This window comes from Cryptomeria japonica, chromosome 8 (genome assembly GCF_030272615.1).
Source record: "Cryptomeria japonica chromosome 8, Sugi_1.0, whole genome shotgun sequence".
NCBI lineage: Eukaryota > Viridiplantae > Streptophyta > Pinopsida > Cupressales > Cupressaceae > Cryptomeria > Cryptomeria japonica.
In genome coordinates, this window is record NC_081412.1 from 337776450 (window position 1) to 337798575 (window position 22126).

General features: G+C 37.6%; 1 protein-coding gene across 3 annotated transcripts in view; it reads left to right on the forward strand.

Moving 5' to 3' along the window:
* The window catches only part of LOC131079044 (uncharacterized), a 171900-nt gene that overhangs the window by 25852 nt on the left and 123922 nt on the right, over positions 1–22126 (forward strand). Inside the window, exon 1 of one of the 3 annotated variants that reach the window (XM_058016940.2) lies at positions 6107–6238. The exons of the other annotated variants lie outside the window; for them this stretch is intronic. Coding sequence (XP_057872923.2) covers positions 6122–6238 — 117 coding nt within the window. The 5' untranslated portion in view covers positions 6107–6121. Of the gene's footprint in view, positions 1–6106; positions 6239–22126 lie in introns of those variants that run through there. 3 annotated transcript variants of the gene reach the window in all.

Below are 22126 nucleotides of genomic sequence, written 5' to 3' on the forward strand. Positions count from 1 at the left end.
GAATATCCTTCCCCCTTTTTCCTTCCCTCTCTACATGATTTATATCTTCGTATACCTCTTTCAGAAGGGTGCAAACTCTTTCAAAGACTTCGTCATTTCGTACAGACACATCCTTTGATTAATTCTTTTAATTTCTGTTACCTTAATGGGTGTCGGCCTTATGTTATCAAGTGACTGCTTTAATAAGGATCGTTGCACCAAGATAGGTGAAGTCGTCCTCATAACCCTTTGAAGAGTTCCCCCTTTTAAGAAGTTCGATATGTTTTCTTTAATATATCATCACACACATACCTTGCGGCCCTTCACAAATGATCGCATCTCTTATTAACAACAATCGATGTATAATCAAACATAATCGATGAAGATTAGACTATCATTGTATCAGTTAACGAATGTCACTAATTCTCCTGTCTTCCCTATATTGTTTCATTCACTGAATTTAAGTTGCTGACCATCGACTCTTCATATGATGTATTAACCTCTGTTTTATAAAACTTAGGAATATATCCTAATCATTCTTGTTTCCTCGATATCCATCTTTCGTTGTATGCTGATTGTCATCAATAAGAGAATCACCGACTATATCTTTTTTAATCATCAATTGATGATGAGCGATATTGTAAGTGCACTACTGTTGCGTAGAAGAGATCCTCGCTGTAGATCGGTACTCCCTTGATGGTGTTGACCACTGCTTGTAATTTTAATGATTTTGAGCCCGATATATGGTTCCCCAGAATAATCGATTGATCATATCAGATAGCTGATGTTGAACATTAATCCATGCCCGTTGGTACCTTATGCTTGATCACTGCATACTCATTCTTTGAGACGATATTGTTTCATTTACTGAATTTAAGTTGCTGACCATCGACTCTTCATAGGATGCATTAACCCCCGTTTTATAAAACTTAGGAATATATCCTAATCGTTCTTGTTTCCTTGATATCCATCTTTCATTGTATGCTGATTTTCGTGAATAAGGCAATCACCGACTATATCTTCTTTAATCATCAATTGATGATGAGCGATATTGTAAGTGCGCTACTGTCGTGTAGAAGAGATCCTCGCTGTAGATCGGTACTCCCTTGATGGCGTTGACCACTGCTTGTAATCTTTAATGATTTTGAGCCCGATATATGGTTCCCCATAATAATCGATTGATCATATCAGATAGCTGATGTTGAACATTAATCCATGCCCGTCAGTTCCTTTTGTTTGATCACTGCATACTCATTCTTTGAGACGGTTATTTTCTTTTTTTGAGATTCTCCTCGATGTCTTGTCTTCTTTCAAGGATTCATGGTGCCAGCTCAGATCAGATCTCGTCTTTTATTCGTTTCTTCTTATTTTCGTATTCTTTATGCCTCTTAGATATCGTAGACTATAGTAACTTTAAAGGTGCTATACCATTTTCCATCTTCTTGATCAGCAATTGTTGACCTCTACAGATCACTCATTGTTCGATATCATAATTTGCTTTTGGATGAATATTAAGATTGTAAGCCGTTCATGTTATTATCTTATAACTAAGCGTATTTAAGACTTAGTCAAATTGACTTAAGTCTCGAGCTCATGAATAGGTGAGCAGCTATTGTATCTCGAACATAGTTGACCATCTTCGTCCTCCAATGTGCTCTTCCTATAATCCTTCTTATCACTGATATCCTTCATAATGCAACTGGCTCTAACATCAGTAGTATGCAATTCTAACCTTTTGAAACTACTAATTGCTAAGTACACTCTTATTTCTATTTGCCAACTGCTTGTAAATGTCCAAGATTTACCAATCACGTGTTCTAATGCTAGATTGCTTTTTTGTATAGGATGGGAATATTACATCCTCTATCTTCATATTCATCATTTAATAATCTTGATTATTCTTAATACATTGTCATCTAATTAGTCGGTTTCAATTTTATCAACTTGATTATAAAGATAATACAAGGAGCTTTCTCAATATCAACAATATTCGATGAGGTTCAATTTTGGGACATCACAAATGTCCCCATTTTTAGTTTCTCTGGCAGTGCAGTTGTTACTGACTTTCTGGGTTTGTGTCAGCATTCTTAGGGGGGGTAATTTGGTGTTATCAGTGAGCTCATTTGGTTTAGAGGAGTCACATGACGCTTTCAGATGTTATTTCCAGCTTTCAGTTTGGGCTCCAAGATTCTTGGTGGGAGCGTCTATTTGTAGTAAGTCACCCGATTGGCTCCATTTGTCATTATTCTTCATCAGGGTCACTCCAATACGATCAGATTTCGATTCCGATGCTTTTCTACAATTTTTGTTAAATTGGTGCATTAATAGTTTATTTTTAAGTATTTTACTAAGGTTGCAATAAAAAATAATTAAAATATTTAAAATGCACCTTAGTGTGATAGCTTGTCGGAACCGGGGGAAGGAGTTTTAAATCTTGGAAGCACAAAACAGGGACCTTGCATATCAAATTTTCATTGTTTTAATGGAGAGATCATTTTTAGAGCTTAAAAAAGAAGTTTAATTTATAAAGTGATTTTATAAAGGGGCACTTGGGAGACACAAGTTAATGTTTCTTTATATATATATTAAAGAGTCTCTTAAGTGGGTGACTAAAAAGGGGAAATAAAATAAAGGAAAAGTTATTTATCCCACATTGGCAAGGCGGATGGGCAACGTCCAATATGAAGTTATATAATGAATTGAAGAGCTCATTCTTGAGCATGCTTGGATGAGATTGGTATTATGTTGCTGGTTTCTGGGAAACTGGTTAGTGGGTTTGGAGGACGAAAACCCTTTTAGCCAACAATCCATCCCTATATTGTTGGAAGATACAGCCTGGGGATTCTTTGGAGGAAAGGTAAAATGAAATGCCTACAGCTGTGTATTTACCATTTGAAGTTTTCAGCTCATAAGGAGGGGTCGATTGGAGTGAACTGGGAGCTGCACCTGTGATTCATTTGTCAGCTGAACTGCCCATTTCATTGCTAAAAACATTGAATGTGGAAGCTATGACTGCTGTACAATACTGATATCTTTGGAGGAAACCGAACTGGTTGGAGACACATATAGGAGTGCCGTACATGCCCTAGAATGGGTACAAAAGTGCCGTACAGCCAATGAAAGGCTACAACAGCAACGTACAAGACTGAAGGAGGTTATTAGGGAGGCCGTACAGGTTTATGGACTGCTCAAGGTGCCGTACAGGTCTGAAGATTGTGGAAAGGGGTTCCGTACATGATAGTAGCAGCTACAGGGCGTAGAACCAGATTGAATGAAGAATTATGTTGATTCTGATATAAATCTATGACAGCTAACTGGTATGTTCTGGTTGTAATTTTCTGATTATAACTAGTATGGTTCGAATACTCTCTTTGTATCAGACTGCAGTTGGGAAATGAAAAAGTGTTGAATTCAATTGCTGATGTTATTCAATAAAATCATTAGCGAACACTTTCAGTCTGTTCTTGTATTGTCATGAATATTTTTCCTAGGCTGAATTACGTCTGAAACCATTCTGCTGAAAACAAATAAGCAAACCAATACATTGCAAATAGAGTTACTATTCAGAAAAAATAGTATTCAGTTGCGAGCCAACTGTTTGATTCAATTCCAGTATATGAATAGAATACAAAGGGAGGTTAGCAAATATCCATAGGGGGATATTATGGTGGTATCAGAGCTAAAGTTCTTGCCATCCTGTTGGAAAAATTCAGATCTACATATGGGGTCAAAGGAGAGACATTGGTTGGTGGAAGTTCTACAAGAGGCAAGTGGAAAGCTCAATGTTCATCAACCAAAAGATGTAGTTTTCAACATTTGGAGTGAATTAGATGGATGCTTGAGCATAGTGCAGCAGACACCTTCAAATTTGTTACAACTAGCTCTTGTCCTGGTTGTGACTTCCTTAAGGCAACACAGTTTGATTAGGCATTCGGATGATGGGATTAGACTAATGGTTACTTCGTGCTTAAGTGAGATTATGAGGATTTTGGCACCTTGAGTTCCTTATGATAAGGATACAATGAAGGAGGTATTGTATCTAATTGTGGATAGTTCTCAAGATCTTGATGACATCAACAATATTCTTTGTTCACAAAGGACTGAATAATTTTGCAAAAAACAGATTGAGTAACCTTTTGATAGAATTGGGATTGCATGACTTGATGTACAATATGTTTCATCATTTCTTGGTCACGATCAACAACAAACATGATAAGGAGATTATCACAGCTATGAAGACTATTATGGTCATGTGTATAAATGAAAGTGATGTTTTATCCCAACCTATCTTATCTATGATATTGGTTATTTGTAACCAAGAATGGGTTCCTTCTACTGCTGTGTATGGGTTGGTCAATAGTGTGCTCAAACAACGTGATGGAAGATTGAAGCTTCACTTGAATAAAGAAGCGCAGATGAAAAAGGAGATAATCAATTCAGAAGTTGAAGAGAATACCTTGCCTCAAGATGAAGGTGTGACTGATTTCCAGGATGTTCCTATAGCTGTACATGCATTTATTCATACTGAAAATTAATGCAATGAAATTGTTAAAAAAACAACTTTGAATACGCCATTAGAGCTTTCTAATGGGGTTGTTGACACTTGCACAAAGGTTGGTGTAGACAAGACCTTTAATTCGCCTTCAATTGATGAGTTTGTAAGGGGGCTCCTTGGCTCTTCTATTTAGGTGCCCTCTTGTCCTAGGAGCTACTATGGTCAACTCTAGGACGACCTACTTAGCCCTCATATACCCCTTTTGCTTACACCCTAGGCTTTTCTTACAAGGTGGGTTTCAGACAATCAGGCATATCTTATATTCTATCATATAATCATACACTTGAGCATTATCTATTATGTATGAGCAACGTGTATATATATACCCCAAGCGGTTGTGAGAGTATAGAGTGCTGAAAAGGGTAGATTTGAAAATAATATCAGGCTCTTTTTTTAAGTCTGATCTGAAAATTAATTCCTTAGATATTTGCTGTTGGATGACTAGAGGTTCGATCTGAAATTCCTTTATTTCCTTTATCAGAATTATTTATTCTTCGATCTGTTGAATGTCTTCTTTCGTTTGATTGTGCTTGTGTGTTTTCTCCATGCCTTCCTTCCACTGCAGCCTTCTTTACTTATATTCCATTATTTCTTTGAGGATATGCGACCTTTGTGAACAGACATGCCTCTTGCTTAATTGTTGTTTAACAAATGGTTTCTTTTCTTTGATTGCACCTCTTCATGGTTTTGTTAATAACTTTAGCCTCTTCAGTCGTATTGATGAAAAAGAAAGATGGTACTATGAGAATGTATATAAACTACCGTGCATTAAATAAGAAAACCATAAAAAAACAGGTACCTAGTATCTAGGATTGTTGAATTGATCAATGGATTACATGGTGTAGTTTATTTAAAAAAAACTGACTTGAGATCTGGTTATCACCAAATTGAGGTAAGAGATGAAGATGTACACAAATCAGCCTTCAGATGTCATTTTGGACATTTTGAATTCTTGGTTGTGCCTTTCACGTTAACCAATGCTCCAGTCATCTTTCAATCATGCATGAATCATATTTTCTGGAGTAGTTGAGGAAGTTTGTTTTAGTTTTCTTTGACAATATATTGGTGTATAGCAAAACATGGGAAGAACATTTGAAACATTTGCATATAGTATTCGGAATTCTTGGCTTTTGGGTTGTCCAAGTCTAAATTTGGTATGACCAAAATTTTATTCTTGGGACATATTATTTGTGCAAAGAGAGAACATATAGATTAAGAGAAGATTCAGGGAGTAAGAGATTGGCCACCACTCACTTTTTTGACACAATTGAAAGGTTTTTTGAGACTTTTTAGTTAATATAGGAGATTTGCGAAAGGATTTTCACAACTTGCTATTTTGTTGATTGAATTAACTAAGGAGGTTTGAAATGGTTTGGAATAATCCAAGCCACATTTGAAAAACTCAAGGAAGTAATTAGTTCTTTCCCAGTACTTGCTGTTTTCAGATTTCTCTATTCCATTTGTCCTAGAATGTGCTGCATAAAGGGCTGTACACAAACATGACATTCCATTGCCTTTGAAAGTTGGAAATAAAAAGTTGTAGAATACGCTTCTCTATATGTGATAACGAAATGTTGGCTATCAGTCATGTCTTGTTCAAATTCTAACAATTCTTGGTGTGGCAAAGTTGTGGTTAGGATTGATCACAACAATGTGAGGTTTTTTCTCAATCAAAAGGACTTGAATGAAAGGCAAGAAAAGTGGGTGAGTAAGCTTTAAGCGTATGATTTTGATATAGAATATGTAAAAGGAAAAAGTAATGTGGTAGCTGATGCTCTATCTAGAAAGCCTTATTTATGTTTGATGTTTGAGATTACTATTTATTGAAAATGTTGATAATAGAAGAGTATGCAAAAAATGGTATCACAAATGAGATCCTTGAAGGCAAAATGCAGGATGATAGGTATAAGGTGGTTGATGATTTTATCCTCTACAAGGATAGGATCTAAGTAGTCCTAGAATAAAAATTTAAAAGCAAAGTTTTGAGGGCTGTTGATGATACACCCTTGGCTGGTCACCCAAGGTATTTCAAGGCTTATAAGTAGGTTAGGGACAAAGTCTTTTGGAGGGATCTTATTGTGATGTTTTCACACATCGCTCCAGTGGAAATGGGGACCCCCTACTTTTTAGGCCCTCCCGGTCTTTTGTTTTCGTTTTTTTGGGTCTTTTGGTGGCAGTCTCGTCAGTTTCTTCCAAAGTGCCTAGACTTGGACTTAGCAAGGCCGACTCGACTCGTGACTCGGCTATGACTTGGTAAAATAAAAAAACCCTTGAAATTTAGAGATTTTTAACGATTTAAAACTTGTTTCATACACCCATTATTGAGTAAAGCTTAAAGACACTATAATATCATCAAATAGAAGCTAATTTGATCACATACATAAACATACATCCATCACATGCGTAGAAATGTAAATTGTAGCTGAAGGAAATAGAAAACATAGATATATAGAGTTATAAATGTTGTCAAATGTATATAAAATCCATGACATCAAATGTTCCCAAACATATATGTAACTGTAAACAAAAACAAGTCTATGACTCAGGCTCTATCTCATCCTCAGCCTCAGCCTCAGAGTAGTCTGTCTGCCTCCTACAAAGGCGTCTAAGGTAGGTCCTGGATGACTGAGTAGCCACATTCTCCGCCTGTGAGGTGCCACAATGACCAACATCAGCTCTGCCTGTGCCGGATCGTGCTCTATCCTCCTCTGCCATAGCCACAGCCTCAGCCTCTCTGTCTGCCCGATCAACCCACTCATGGTCCTCCTTAGTGAAGACAGGATCGGTAGACTCACTGATCCACTCAGACTCTGGATCGATCTCCGCTAGAGTGATCGGATTGGAGTCAGTGTCCAAAATTTGTCTGGTCCTAAGACAGAGGTTGTAATGAACAAAAACAAGATCATTCAACCTTTGCATATACAATCTATTACACCTCTTCAAGTGGATGTGCTTGAACATGGACCAATTGCGCTCACATCCAGAAGCGCTGGATGGCTGACTCAAAATACGGATGGCAATTTTTTAAAGGTTTGGGGTTGAGGGCCCAAACATTTGCCACCATCTATCTGAAATAATGAAAAGAAAAAAAAATCAGTCTCATTTCCAACTTTAAGGCTAGATTATAAAGTCAAAAATTAAAATGCATAAGCCATAAACTTAGGAATCTTAAGTTTACATATATTTCTACCTGGCTGCAATTGTGTCCGAGCCTCTATGCACATGTTGCTTGCGAAGATCCTTCTTGATTATTATATTTATCCAGCTGAAGCGTTGTACTTGAGGCTGTGCCATCAGTACACAACTTCTGTACCATTGTATATAGGCCACTAGGAACCTCCTCATCCGTCTTGAAGTCATCATGGAATCGAAATGCCGGATTGAGGTAATAGGCTGCTACATGGATGGGCCTATGAAGCTGGTTCTGCCATCTCCTATCAATAATCTCCCAAATGGGGCCATACCTATCCTCATCTCCTGCATATATGGATCTAATGGCCTCCTTGGCCCTATCCATAGCCTCATATATATAGCCCATAGAGGGCTTCTCCCCATCAACAACTCGTAGGAGAACCACGAGGGGCTCAGTGACCTACACGTAATGTTAAAGAAAACAATTAAGTCACAAATTAAATAAAAAAAATTAAAAATTGCAAAGTTAAATTGTTAGTAAATTAAAAGTAAATTACTAAATAGTAGATACTAAATGTTAAATTGTAATAAATTTACCTACACGATTTCTCCACAAGGGGTCCAAAAACCTGGCTCATCAAAAATGCAATTTACCACATCTATCCTTGTAGTGGTCGTAGCATAGGATGAGGAAGTCCACTCCTCACCAACAAACGTACGCCTCAAAGCCGCCTTTGATTTCATCAAGGATTTCAGTGTGAGGAAGTTTGAGGCAAACCTTGTGATACCAGGATGAGCCAACTCCTTTTGCCCCGTGTATTGCCTCATAATGCTAAGGACCAATGCATGATTGTAGATAAACTTGCCAATATTTTTGGCCCTTTCAACTATTGATTTCACCCATTCAAGCTTACCAATATCCTCCAACATGAGGTCAAGGCAATGGGCCGCACATGGAGACCAAAAAATTTTCGGGTGCCTCTCCATCAAAAGTTTACCTACAACAATTTTAAATTAATTAGAAATTTTGATGTGTTAAGAAAATTTTAAATAATCATAGATGCCTCTCCATCAAGACTTGAAAAGTTCAAAGTTTACCTGCAGCAAAATAACTTGCTACATTATCTGTCACCACCTGCACCACATTTTCTTCCCCCACCTCTTGTATGACTTCCTCAATAGCCTCACATAAGTATTTGGCATTTTTCACATGTGAGGAAGTATCAATAGACTTCAAGGACATGGTGGATCCTGAAAATAGAGCAAAATAATTATCAATTATCATGTATCAATCAACAAATCAAAATTTAATTTATTCGATGCATTTTGGGAATTAAAATTAGAATGATCAATCACCTCCGCAGGAAACAAGAAAATTTAGGAGTTTTCTATTCCTCCTATCTGTCCAACCATTTGTCATGATGGTGCAACCCTTTTGGCTCCAAGACTGTCGGTGGTCCTCTAGCTCAACTTTCATATCCTCAACCATTTTTAACAAGAGGGGGCCACTTAACTCATCCTGAATAGGGGCTTTAAACCCCGCACCACAAATGGTTATTGCATCTACCATGCCTTGCCAATAAAGAGACCTGTCACAAATAGATTATGATTAGACAAAGTAGAGTTCAACTTCAAACTATAAATTTACTTTTAAACTTAAAGCAATCAAATAAAAAAGAATTACCTGGCTGCAATAAATGGAATGTTGCAAAAGTACCAAAACTTGCAAATTTGTTTTCTTGTAGCATCATGAACCTCCTTGTTCCAACCCATGCTCTCAAGCGAGGGTTGTGCCCCAGGAGTACTGCGTGGCACAAAATAACTATCCAACCTGGATTTCCGAACTCTAGGGCCAAAGGTAATCGTGCCACTAGGAGGAGTAGAAGTAGAAGTAGAAGCACTAGCACTAGCAGAAGCACTAGGACAAAAGGGAGGCATGGAAGAACCCTCTCCAAAACAGCCCGCGGATGTGGGATGCGGATGTGAATGCGGATGTGGATGTGGATGTGGATGCGAGTGCATGGGAGCCAATAGCACTTAACTCTTCCAATTGCCTCTTCTTAGTTAACTTTTCTTGTTCATGTGTTTCTAATTGGACATAATAGAAACTTTTTGCCTCAGCAGTTTGTTTTTTACATACCTCGATATCATGGCCAGGTATGCCGACAATATGGTATTTAAATCTATTGATGCCACCAAAATTGATTTCTTTACAGAAAAAACGTTTTGTTTGATTTTTTTGTCTGCCAAGAAACTCTTTAGTATATTTCCAAGCCTCATCCTTTTTAGGCATTGTGAAAAATGAATGTTTTTAAAACGTGAAGGCTGTTGCAATAAGAAAATTTTATAAAGTTATAAACTAATAGAAAAAATCAGCAAACGCTACTTTTTTTTAAGAAAAAATTGTAATTACATGTTTACAATTTTTTTCTAAAAAAATGTAGGGTTTGCACTTTGTTATTATTCTACTTCTCTCATTGAAGTTAAACTAAAAAAATAAAAACATTCAAGATTTGGAAAGTTAACTGTTAAACTAAAAAAATTTAACAAACAAATGAGAAAATCCATTAACATACCAAAAATAACCAACAAAATCTACAAAGTTTAACACTTACCTCTTTCAAATGAGTTGAGAAGTCTTGCTATGGACTCCTTGATGCTCTCAATGCAAGCCTATGGCCTCCCCAATGCGATTTGTGGTCTCCTTGATGCTCTTCTTCCTTGCTGGTTGCAAACCTTTGGCCTCTTGTTTTCCTTCCTCTCTCTCACTTTTCCTCTCCTCTTCTCACAACTAGCAATTAGAAGACCTTTTAGGGTTAAATGAAAAAGAAATACAAAAAAAAATGTCAAAATATTTTTTTTTTTTGCGAGTCAAAATGTGACCTGCTGCTATGCGAGTCCTAGAGCTCGGACTCGGCGAGATTGTCCATAACTCGCCTGACTCGCGAGTCAAGCGAGTTATGCGAAAAAATCGTCGAGTCCGAGTCACGAGCTACCAAAACTCGCCGAGCTTCACTCGACTCGCCAATTCAGGAAACTCGCCCGACTTGCGGCGAGGTTTGATACTCTGGAACTTTCTTCGCTTCGCGAGTGTTCGAGGGTCAAATTGATTAGGTCTGCTTTTCGCTTGAGTGAATTTGGTTAAGTCTAGGGCCTGTTTCGTCAATTTTAGGGCTTTTGCCTTTAGTCCTAGATTTTAGGGGTTTCTGCTAGGGTTTTGGAAAAACTGAACATGGAACTAGAATTTGGACCCTTCAAGGAACCTCCCAGTAAAATTTGAGCGAAAACAGGGCAACTTTCTATTTTTAGAAAGTTCCTATTTTTTAGGGATTTTATTGAGTCCTGGAATGTCTTCATTTTGTCAAAAATCAAACTTACTATTTTTAGTAATTTCTATTTTTAGTAAGTTTCTATTTATAGTAAGTCATTCCAGTGTCCTGTTTTGGGGTCTAACGTTGACGTTCTGGAAGTTTCTATTTTTAGAAAGTTTATTTGTGACAGGACCCTTCGAGCAGGCAATGAAGATCAAGCATTCACAACTACTTCTAAATCCGGAAGGTTTGAAAAGCAGATAGAATCAGTAAAAATGGCTAAGTGTTGGAAGCCCATTCCTAAAGTGGAAAGCTCGAGAAATTTATCTCAGTCTGGGAAATCACCTCAAATCCATATATGGTAGCCCGATCCGGAAGAATCTCAGAAATTCAACTAAGTCCGGAAGAAGTAGGGAAAGTGTGAATTCCTCCTTCATGGTCAAAATCCGCCCAAAGCTAGCTGAGGGTGCCAAAATGAAGGAGTCAGGGAGGAATGAAAAAAAACCAAGAATTCCTCTATCCGCCCAAAGCCAGCTGAGGGTGCCAAAATGAAGGAGTCAGGGAGGAATGAAAAAAAACCAAGAATTCCTCTATCCGCCCAAAGCCAGGTGAGGGTGCCAAAATGAAGTCTCCATGGATAGCATGGAAATTGCCAAATTCCTCCTCCACCAAAAATCCGCCCAAGGTGGTCAAAGGGCGATAGAATTAAGTCAACATGGAAAGTTTGAAAAAGTGTGAATTCCATGACCAAAGCAAAATACCGCCTAGGAATAATGGAGGGTGCCAAAGTGGAGTGGTCAAGGAAGAATTGAAAGAAGTGTGAATTCGTCCACTTATGTAAAAATCCGCCCATGAGTGAGTTAAGGTGCCAAAATGTAATATGCATGGAGGGATAGAAAAATTGTGAATTCCTTGACCTCAGTCAAATTCTGCCCTACTCCTCAGGAGAGCGCTAAGTAGGAGAAAGCATGGAAGGAAGGACAAATAGAGAATTCCATGACAAGGTAAAAAATCCGCCCAAGAAGGTCATAGGGCACCAAATTCAAAGGATGATGGATAATTCAAACAAAGTATGAATTCCTCCCTCAGTGTGAAATTCCGCCCTAGCATTGCGGAGGGCGCCAAAATGGAGTCAGCAGGGAAAATTTGGAATTCATTGAATTCCTTGACCAAAGGGAAATAATGCCCTAGGGAATAGTAGGGTGCCAAATGGAGGGGATGAAGGAAAATGCTAAAAATCATGAATTCCTCCCTCAATGAAGAATAGTGCCTAGTAGTGAAGGAGGGCACCAAAACACACAGGGCATGGAAAAATGGAGAAAGTTTGAAATTCCATGGCAGGGAAGAATCAACGCCTTGGTCAAGGGAAGGCATTAAAATGGCTAAGGCAAGGATGAAATGATGAATTCCACCATGAAGAGTGAATTCCAGGCCTAAGTTGGAAAACTGAAAATTTGTCGAAGGCATGAAAATCCAAGGGTCAAAGAGGATTGAAAAGCTAAAAATCCCCTCGGGACAAATTTTGAAATTTCCATTTTTAGACACCAAATCTCATCAGAATTCAAAATTTTCCAGATTTGGGATTGTGAGAGATTTCTTTCACTCCTGGACTCGGGTTCTAAATTTTAGGAAAATTCATAAAATATAGGAAATTTGGCAAATTGATGAAAAAGCTTCCTTGGAACAAAATGAACTCAAAAAGAACAAAAAAATCCTTCAAGGAACAAATTTCCAAAATTTCCTCTCCAGTTCCGAAATGTGCCTAATGTTGGAAGCAGAACATGAAAATCAAGGGTCAGAAAGAAAAATTCAAAATTCAAAAAAATTCCTTCCTCAGGGAAGAATTGTGCCCAAGAAGAAGAAATTCCAGGAAGGTGAGAATTTGGTTGTGTTGGAAATTCCTTCCTTCAGGACAAAATTCCAAGAAAGTGGAAAAATTGATTGTGTTGGAAATTCCTTCCTTTTGGACAAAATTCAAGGAAAGGTGAAAATTTGGCTTAGTGATGGAAATTCTTTCCTTCAAGACAAAATTCCAGGAAAGGTGAAAATTTGGCTAAGTGATCGAAATTCCTTCCTTCAGAATAGAATTCCAGGAAAGTGAAAAATTGACGAAGTGCTGGAAATTCCTTCCTTCAGGACAAAATTTTTGGAAAATGTGAAATTTGGCTAAGGCATGAAGGAATTCCTTCCTCAAGGGGTAAAGTAGAATCAAGGTCAAAATGAGGTTAAGGAGGAATTTTTCCTCCACATCAAAATTCCTTCACCATGGAGAAAATGTGCTCCAAGAAAGGAATGGGTGCCAAATGAAGGTAAGGAAGGAATTTTCCTTCCAAGATGAAATTTCTCCATGACATGAAAATTCCAAGGCAAGGAAGGAATCGAAGATGAATTGAACAAGGAATATCCCGTGGGAAAAAAATTGAAAAATCCATTTTTGGGCATTAAATCACATCCAAATTTCAAATTTTTTTCAGATTTGGATTCATGAGATAATTTTCTCTCTCCTGGAACCCTATTTTTGGAAAGTTCCTAAAAAAAAGGAGATGGTGGAAATTCATTAAAAATCTCCTCCAGAGCAAGGAAAGTTCGAAAAACTTCAAGAAAATTCTTCATGGATCAAATTTTTCTCTCCTGAAGTTTTCTCTCTCTAGGGGTTTCTCGCCAAGTGGCAGTCGGGTCAACGCATGAAGAATTAATGGAGTATCTTTTGCATGTCACATTTAAGGCATTATGGCATATTCTTTTTGCATGCAACCATCACGTTTAGGAGATGATGGTGCATTTATGGCATCATGGGGCGATTTTGCATGGAGGCATATTTATTGCATTTATGATTTATTGGGCGAGTTTGATGGATGATGGTCCATTCAATGCACGATAGACACCATTTTGGGCAGGAATGTAATTAATTGTAATGGGATGGAATTGATTGTATATGGGCATAATGGGCATTTATTGTTGATTCCCACCTTGTTGCGTCATGTGTGGGGAATCTTTTAGGGAGAAACCCTAATTAGGGTTTTGCATGTAGCCAAGGCTTGAAGCCTATATAAAGGGGTGACCTCCCTCATTTGTAATAGGAGGGAGACTTGTATGAAATTGTTGCAATAAGTTTTTGGGAAATAACAGTGAAACATTCTTCTCTGATGGTGTCCACTTAAGTTATTTTTCAAAGCTTGCATGGTTTCACCTTCCTCACTTAGATTAGAAGTAGTATAGTGCTTTGATTTCAATGGAAAATTTAATGGTGTTTGATGAATTTCCATGGTTCATACTTTTTGCATCTTGCTGATTGTAAGTTGCAGTGTAAAGTTAGTTTGAGCCCCCTAAATTTGTGCTAAGTTCGATTGTGGATAGTCATTTGGATTGCGCCGTTTTTGAGTATTCAAATATACTTTATTGATTTGAAAATCCTCTAGCATCCCAAGAAGATTGCACCGATTCTTGTGGTGTTGTAGTTGTTCTTGGCGAAGCAGAGCTTGGTTTATTTGGAATTTGTCCACCAGAGCACTATTCATTGATATCATTGCCCTTAAGAGTAGATTTAGATCCTTCTAAACCCTTTCCCTTTTATTTTCAGTTCATTTTAGTCGGTTCCAAGCAAAAGCATCACCAAATTTCTCTGTCTGATGATGAAGTTCCACGCCACATCAAAGAAGCGAAAGAATGATTCAAACGTAAGTCCCCTTGGATTATCAGCAATCACATCAGCCAACTTCTGATGATGAAGTTCCACACCACATCAAAGAAGCGAAAGAATGATTCAAACGTAAGTCCCCTTGGATTATCAGCAATCACATCAGCCAACTGAGTCACGTCTGTAGCATAAAGGAACCTTGGAGTCGATTGTTTTATCTTCTTGCAATCTTAGCACACAATCGTATTTTGATCAAGAGAGAGTGAAGTGACCATTGGTAACTTTATTCTGTGTTAGACATAGTCATAAAAACACGTCAACAGGTCTCAAGGGAGCAATCCTCCAATACATTAAAGAATGCATTACTTGTTAGTAGAATAAAGCAAAGCATATTTTTCCAATAGGTCTATTGCAGCCTTTGCCTTTATCAGATAAAAAATGAGAGATTATCAGCATGAATTTCATCATAGTTCTTCCTAAGGTTTAGGGTAAGAGTTGAATTTATGTTGTGGTGGACATACTAAATACACATCCTATTGAGTTTATGGTTCCTCAGTTTTTTGATTTGTTTTGGATAAGTTTCTAGGCTACATGGGCTGCCTAAAAGTGTTGTCAGCATAGTTGGGAAACTCGGACTTGGCAAAAGTTTGGTATACACAAATTTTTTGACTCTACAGAAACTCAACAACTTAAAAAATTGCTTAAATTTTTAACACATTGTTTTTGCAAAATTCAATGACAAGAAGTATCCAATGAGTTGCAACAGTGTTTTCTATTAAATTTGATTGATTTGAATGCAAATTGAGTACAATATTGCATCATTAGAAATCCTAATGGTTGATAACCTAATACAATAAATAGGTGACAAAATGAAAATTGTAAAATTAAATACAACATTTTACATCTTCCGTCTAATCCATTGAAAACTAGGGGGGAGTTAGAGGTTCTAGTCTTTGGAGTCTGTTGTGGCGCCTCACTTGATATGGAAGGTAGTAGCTCGACCTCCAACCCAATAGTAGTTGGCAATGACTCCTCAGCCTCATCAATGCTATCCAATCCTAGATCTCTTGTTGCACCCACATCCTCTAATACCCGCCTCTCAAAATCAAGAATCTCATCTTTAGCTGCTTATCTTGACTTGCTTGATATGTTGTGTTGCACGTACACACACCTCGTTGTCGACAGGGACCCCCCTTTGTTTTGTTTGCTTCGTTGGTAATTGTAGCAATTTTGTCCTATCTTGTTGAGGGTAGAAGAGAGAGAGGTCTTGCATCCGAATCTAAGTCTTGAAAGAATCTGTAAGGGGCTTCAATTGGAAGTCTTGAAGAGGTCATTTATGATTTGGGCATTGAACCAATAGGCATTGAGAATTTTCATTAGGTCTTTCTTGGGACCACTTACCTTACACCCTAGGAGTGAGGGAGCATGGGGAATGGAGCATAAGGTGAAGTCCAAACATGAAGAGAATAAGGTGAATTAAGTGAAATAAGAGAAAATGGAATTGGGAAATCATTCTAGAGGTAAACAAGTAGAGACCATGCAAATTGTTGAATCAACATATGAATTTCACCTAATAAGTGTTATGTTGGCCCTAAGTGTTATGTTCAACTAATAATAGCTCGTGGCATAGGGTAGTGGGGCTAGTGGACCAATGAGAAGACAACACGTCTACTAGGCATTCAATAACTCATTGCTTAAAATGCTGTGTCCTTTATTCCTCTCTTTGGTGGCAAATGCAACGAATTTGGATATGACTATTTCAAGCTCGTCCACAGAGACACTTGGCGCAGTCATGTGTTTGTAGCCCATAACGGCTGTCCTTTTCACACCTGCTGAAACTCTTTTCCCATTTTGGCACTACTTCTTGAATTTTGTGCATGATGTTTGAGAATATGGAAATGTTCTCTAGATCATCTTTTGAGAAAGAATTCATGCAAAAGATTCCTTCTAGCCTATTTTTCAAACTATCTGGTTCCATCTCTTCATTGGTCAACCTCTTTGTGAACAATGCTTTGACTGCATTGAGGATTCTTTCTTGAATGTTTTTGATCACTTTGATCAGTCGAGCGGACTCTTCACTTGATTTGTCAAATAATTCCTTCCCTGTGATTGCTGCACAATACCATTGAGGGAAGTCATATGCCTCATTTTCCCTTATCACTTTGCCATCTATTAGTGCTTGCTTGGGAATTTCAATCAATGCTTCTAGATGTGGAATGGTTTTATCTTGGTAAATGTGTGTATCCTCCCATGCTTGATCTATACACTGTATTCTGCTAAGGATAGCTAGGATTCTCCCATGCATCTGGGCTAAATCCTCAATGAACTTACATGTAGTATCATAAACATTCTTCACCCACTTCTTGGTGCCTTGGGTGTTTTTTTTCATTTCTTCAAGGCCATCAATTGAAGAACTGTAGTGGGAACAAATGCCTGATCTTCCTACCTAATTGGATGCATTAGGTGCTACACATATCTACACAAAGCTTTGCTCTCGCTTTTCAATCTTTGGTGTTTTTCTTCCGTCCTTTTCATTTGTTCTTTCAGTGCCTAGTTGGAATCATCAAAGTCTTCCATCACTTGCACCTTGGTTGCATGTCCCAAATCAATTGCTGTTACATCATATTCTTCTGGAGTAATTTCATCCTTTGCCTTGTCAGTCCTTGGTATTGCTACATGTAAAACTTTGGATCTTGAGCCATCCTTTGTGATTTTGGAAAATTTCTTCGCCTTTCGTTTCTTTACTTGCTTGTTTATTTGGCTCAAAAACTCTAATATCTCAAGTGCAGGATCAATTTCTTCCACAAGATCCCTCTTCATTCTTTCCCTTAACCATTCTAGAGTAGTTGACTGCTGATCATGCACTTGTAAGTGTTCTTGCTTTTGTGTTGTTTCCTCTTGGGATTTTTCATTAGGAATTCCCAAATCTTCAACTGCTATTGTTTTGAGGCATTCCTGAATATGAAGATCTGTATCTCGAGGAGGTTCTCGCTCTTCATTCCTTTGCTAAGTAAATTCTCTAGAAGCATTGACACTTTGTATCTCATGCTTTTGTAGTCTTTTGGCCATCAACTTCTTGCACACTTGAGGAACTGCTAGGTGATGGTCATGTTACCTCTGGTTTTTGTCTTTTTTGTGGTGACCCTTCACTTGGAACGAAGGGGTTTTTCTGTTTCTGGGTTCCTATCGACCTAAGGTTTTTTCAAAAACTATGGGTTCTTTGTTGTTGGGGTTTTCATATTTTTTCCAAAGCAATTGTGGAGAGTTTTTTCAATGATTTTTCCCCAAAAATCTTGGTGGGTTTTTTCATGATTGTTTCCTAAAAATTGTGGTCTTCTATTGTGTTTTGATGATTTTTTAGTAAATCGTGGGTTTTTTTACTGTTTTTCCACAAAACAAAGGTTTTTTACCTTTTTTTTCCACAAATTGAAAGTTTTTACTGATTTTTTCACAAAATCTTGTGATTTTAGCATCATCGAGGGTTTGACGATTTTTCCACAAAATCGTGGTACTATCTTGCAACAACTTTTTTTGATGATTTTTTGATTAAATCATAGGTTTAATGTTTTTGCAAATTTTTTTGAGAAGCTGATCTAAATTCCTGTCTCTCTGGATAACGGTATGGATGCCTTCGTTACCCAATATCATGTTGGAAGGCACTTAGAGGTTCAATGACAAGAACTACAATACTTGGAAGCAGAGAATGCTCACTATATTTGACTACCGGTGCCTAGACCAAATTGTTTTGGGTAATTCTGCTCGTCCCATAGTAGCAAGCAATGACCAGGACAAGTTTGATGAGCTTAAGTATGAAGTGGTTATTGTTGAAAACACCTTAGGACTGAGAGAGGGGTGAATCGGTCCGAACCTAATACTTAAACTTTATTACTTAATCCACAAACTCTTCAACCTTATTCTTATCAGTAGCAATGAAAGATATAACAATGAAACACCATGCACACAAGAACACCAGATTTACCTGGAGAATCCAAACAGGGAAAAACCAAACTTACAATTTATGAAATGATTACAATATAGTTTTAGGTTCATTGCCAATGAAGCACAGTGCTCCCTAAAGGACTTGCAAGCTAGAGCTCACAACCCTAGGGCAAGATACAAAGCTTGTATTCTGAAAATCACTTCTCCAAAGCAATATACGATGAATATATGAATCAGCAACATGTAGGCCTTCATCAACACTACCTCCGACAATCTCCAAACATGAAGCTGTCCTTGAATCTCTGTCTCAAGCAACCAACTCCACAACAATCACCACACACTGACTTTGTCACAATTAACTTCTGCAAATGATATAATCATGTAGGCGTAACACGCATTGATCCACACGCATCTACATTCACACACTCACATGTTCAACATCATTTTGATCTTCTATATATATCGTCTTGTTCATTGCAAACATCAATTAGGTCGGCCAAAATAGAGAACAAACATAGATCCTTTCAAGTTAGCCACCAAAACATAATTGTGGTGAAAGCGGTCCAATCCAGGAGATAGAGAGGACCTAAAACATCTAACACTTCTTTCCAAGCAGGTAGGAACAATTCACACGCTATTAATCATCCTACAAAGGTCGGCAATAAGGTAACATGTAGATACACCAAATAGCATGCCACAAGTCAGCCCAAAACATATCGTCCAGGTGAACAAATCCAATGCGGATCAACACACGCCAAGGTAGGACCCAAAATCAATGCAACACAAACTTCTAAGCAAGCAGAGATACCCAAGGATTCACCGCACACCAAGGCACAACACCAGTCAGTCAAACCAAAGTAGCTACCTTGAAATACAAATTCCAATCACCATGCATCATCAAATAAATCTTTTAGCATTATGCCGAGCACACCAGGATGTTCCTGGAACCACTTTTGATAGAGAACCAGACTGTCAACCAACAACAATTACTAACCATATTAGTTGCAACACCAAGGACTTGAAAGATAGGAGTGCAATGTCCATAGAGCCTAAACATTATATCCAAGTTTGCAAGACCATATCTGCAAATGTAGAGGAATGCAGAGCATTCTTCCGGGCACACATCAATACATACATATTATACCAACTTGCTCCATCAGGCTTCCAGGGACCAAATTGTCCCCAAAACATCACCTTATCATTTAGTACACCATCTTCATTATACTGTCATGCATCTAATCCTCATCTTAATATCTCAACCTATCCAAATATCAACATACCATCAGTACCATCAACATTATCAATAGTATCAATACAGCCAACACAATGCAGTCATCATACCCTGAGGAGGTGGACATCCATAGATCAATTGCAGCCAATATCCATCTGTTCCTCTCATCAACATCTTCACACCAGTTAAGCAAATCTTGACAACAACATACAAACAATAGCCAATGCAGTCTCATCATCTCATCTTCAGTGATCTACTCAACCATCATCAACACATCCTTAATGATCTATTCAACCAATCATAAAGTTACTCATACTTTACTCAATCAATCATATCATCAATGACCACAACAATCCAGGACAACATGCATTGTTAGACATCCAGTTGACATCAATGACAACACATATTGCCAATGTAATGTCCCTTCTAAGGTTATTAGTTCTTTAAGAGACAATTACTCCAAATTCTGAAACTTAATAAAGATTATAATATCAAATTATAGCATGAATAGTAATAATCAATTAATGTCACTTGCTCTTTCTATTATAGTCAATATAAATGAATGCTAAGTGAATAATAGGTCTTGAAACTTTCCCTTTCACCCAAAGGGGTGTAGACTGAAAGAAAGCTGTCTCTGATTTAATCTTTGATACGTGCTGATGATGATCTCCCAATTTGCAACTTGCTTGAATTGCTCTTCCAAGTTTGACGATAAAATATATAATGAACTCATTGCCACTGCTGCTATGTCTGATAGAATTGATGATATCTGCAGACCTGAAACTGCTGCTCCTAATTTGAAGATGATTACTTGCACAAGATGGTGGACTGCTGCTCCAGATATGACACTAAGAATATGCCAAGTCTGGTTGCCCTCTCTGATTTATACCTTTGTCTTTTATGCAACTTGATATGCCTTAATGGCAGTCGGCTCCTTAGAGCAATCCGAATTGGATTAGTAAAGAAATAATACCAGTTCCCCAATGCTTGCTGAATGGGTTTGATTGCCATCTTATACAATGGGAAGGATGTGGCTTACGAGACATGTCTTTTAATCGCTACCTTCTTGTTCTTAATCGTGCCTCTTCCATAAGTGAATCGATCTCTTAAGCATTCATCATATGTTAACTACTTGTTAGTATTAATGACTAATCCAGATCTACATTGGCTATCTTTACATATCGAACCTTCATGCTTATCGCAAATGTGTCACTGAGATTGTTGTCATCAATGGATCTTGTAATCGCTGCCTCCTCATATCATATCATAATAATAATATTATCGATTATGATTATGTTGTTACTAACTAATGGAACTGGTCAGAGAGATATTATAGTTGATCATCCTTAAACTATAGTCTATTAACATCGATGAGTAGTTAATCGATAATATAGATTGTAATCACCGATCATACTAGTGATAGATTCAATTGCTAATGATGATTATGATCTATGAAACAATCTTTATGAATTCTTGACATGTCGTAGTATTACCAATACCGCCATATATCATGTTCCTTGCTATTAGATGCCTTCGAAGATTATAATCGCTATTGATTGACATTAGGTAATTAATCTTCCTTAGCTGGCCATAGAGGTAATCATCATGTCCATTGATTTTAATCATCATAAATGCTGTCATGTCGATAAAGATTCTGAATTCTTCATGATATGAATTCTTCCTTAACCGCTATCGTAGAAGATTTAGTATTACGTGTTGCCTCTCATACTTCTTATTCCTAGTCTCAGCCACGTTACTTGGGCAATTCATTATGTATGCGATCAAACATGTAATACGGGAATTTTTTGCTCTTCGCTAGATGGTTCCGTCATTCCTTGAGGTAGAGCATCGATCATATGGGATGAAATAATTATATATTGCTTCCCGTGGTTGTGTGACTTCAGCCTCTTCCTTATACATTCTTTAGTTTATGATTCCTTCAAATTCACATATCTGTGGTTTCTTGGGGAAATTACAACCAACAGTTATGTTGCTCAAGTTATTAGTCATTGATGAGATGATTCCAAAAGGGCTGTCTAGCAAGACTGCTGCACAAATTTGGACTCACTTGAAGGATTTGCACGAGACGTCAGATAAAGACAAAGCTTTCTTCATTAAGAACATGTTGTTCTTGATTATGATGGATGACAAGATGTCTTTGTAGGATGTTGTTCTTGATTATGATGGATGACAAGATGTCTTTGTAGGATCATCTCGTGAAAATCAAAAGACATTCGCAATCAATTGGAGGCCATTGGTTGCAAGATGGAAGAAGAGGATATGATAGTTATCACGTCGAAAAGCTTAACACGATCGTATGAGCACTTCATCAAAACTCTCAA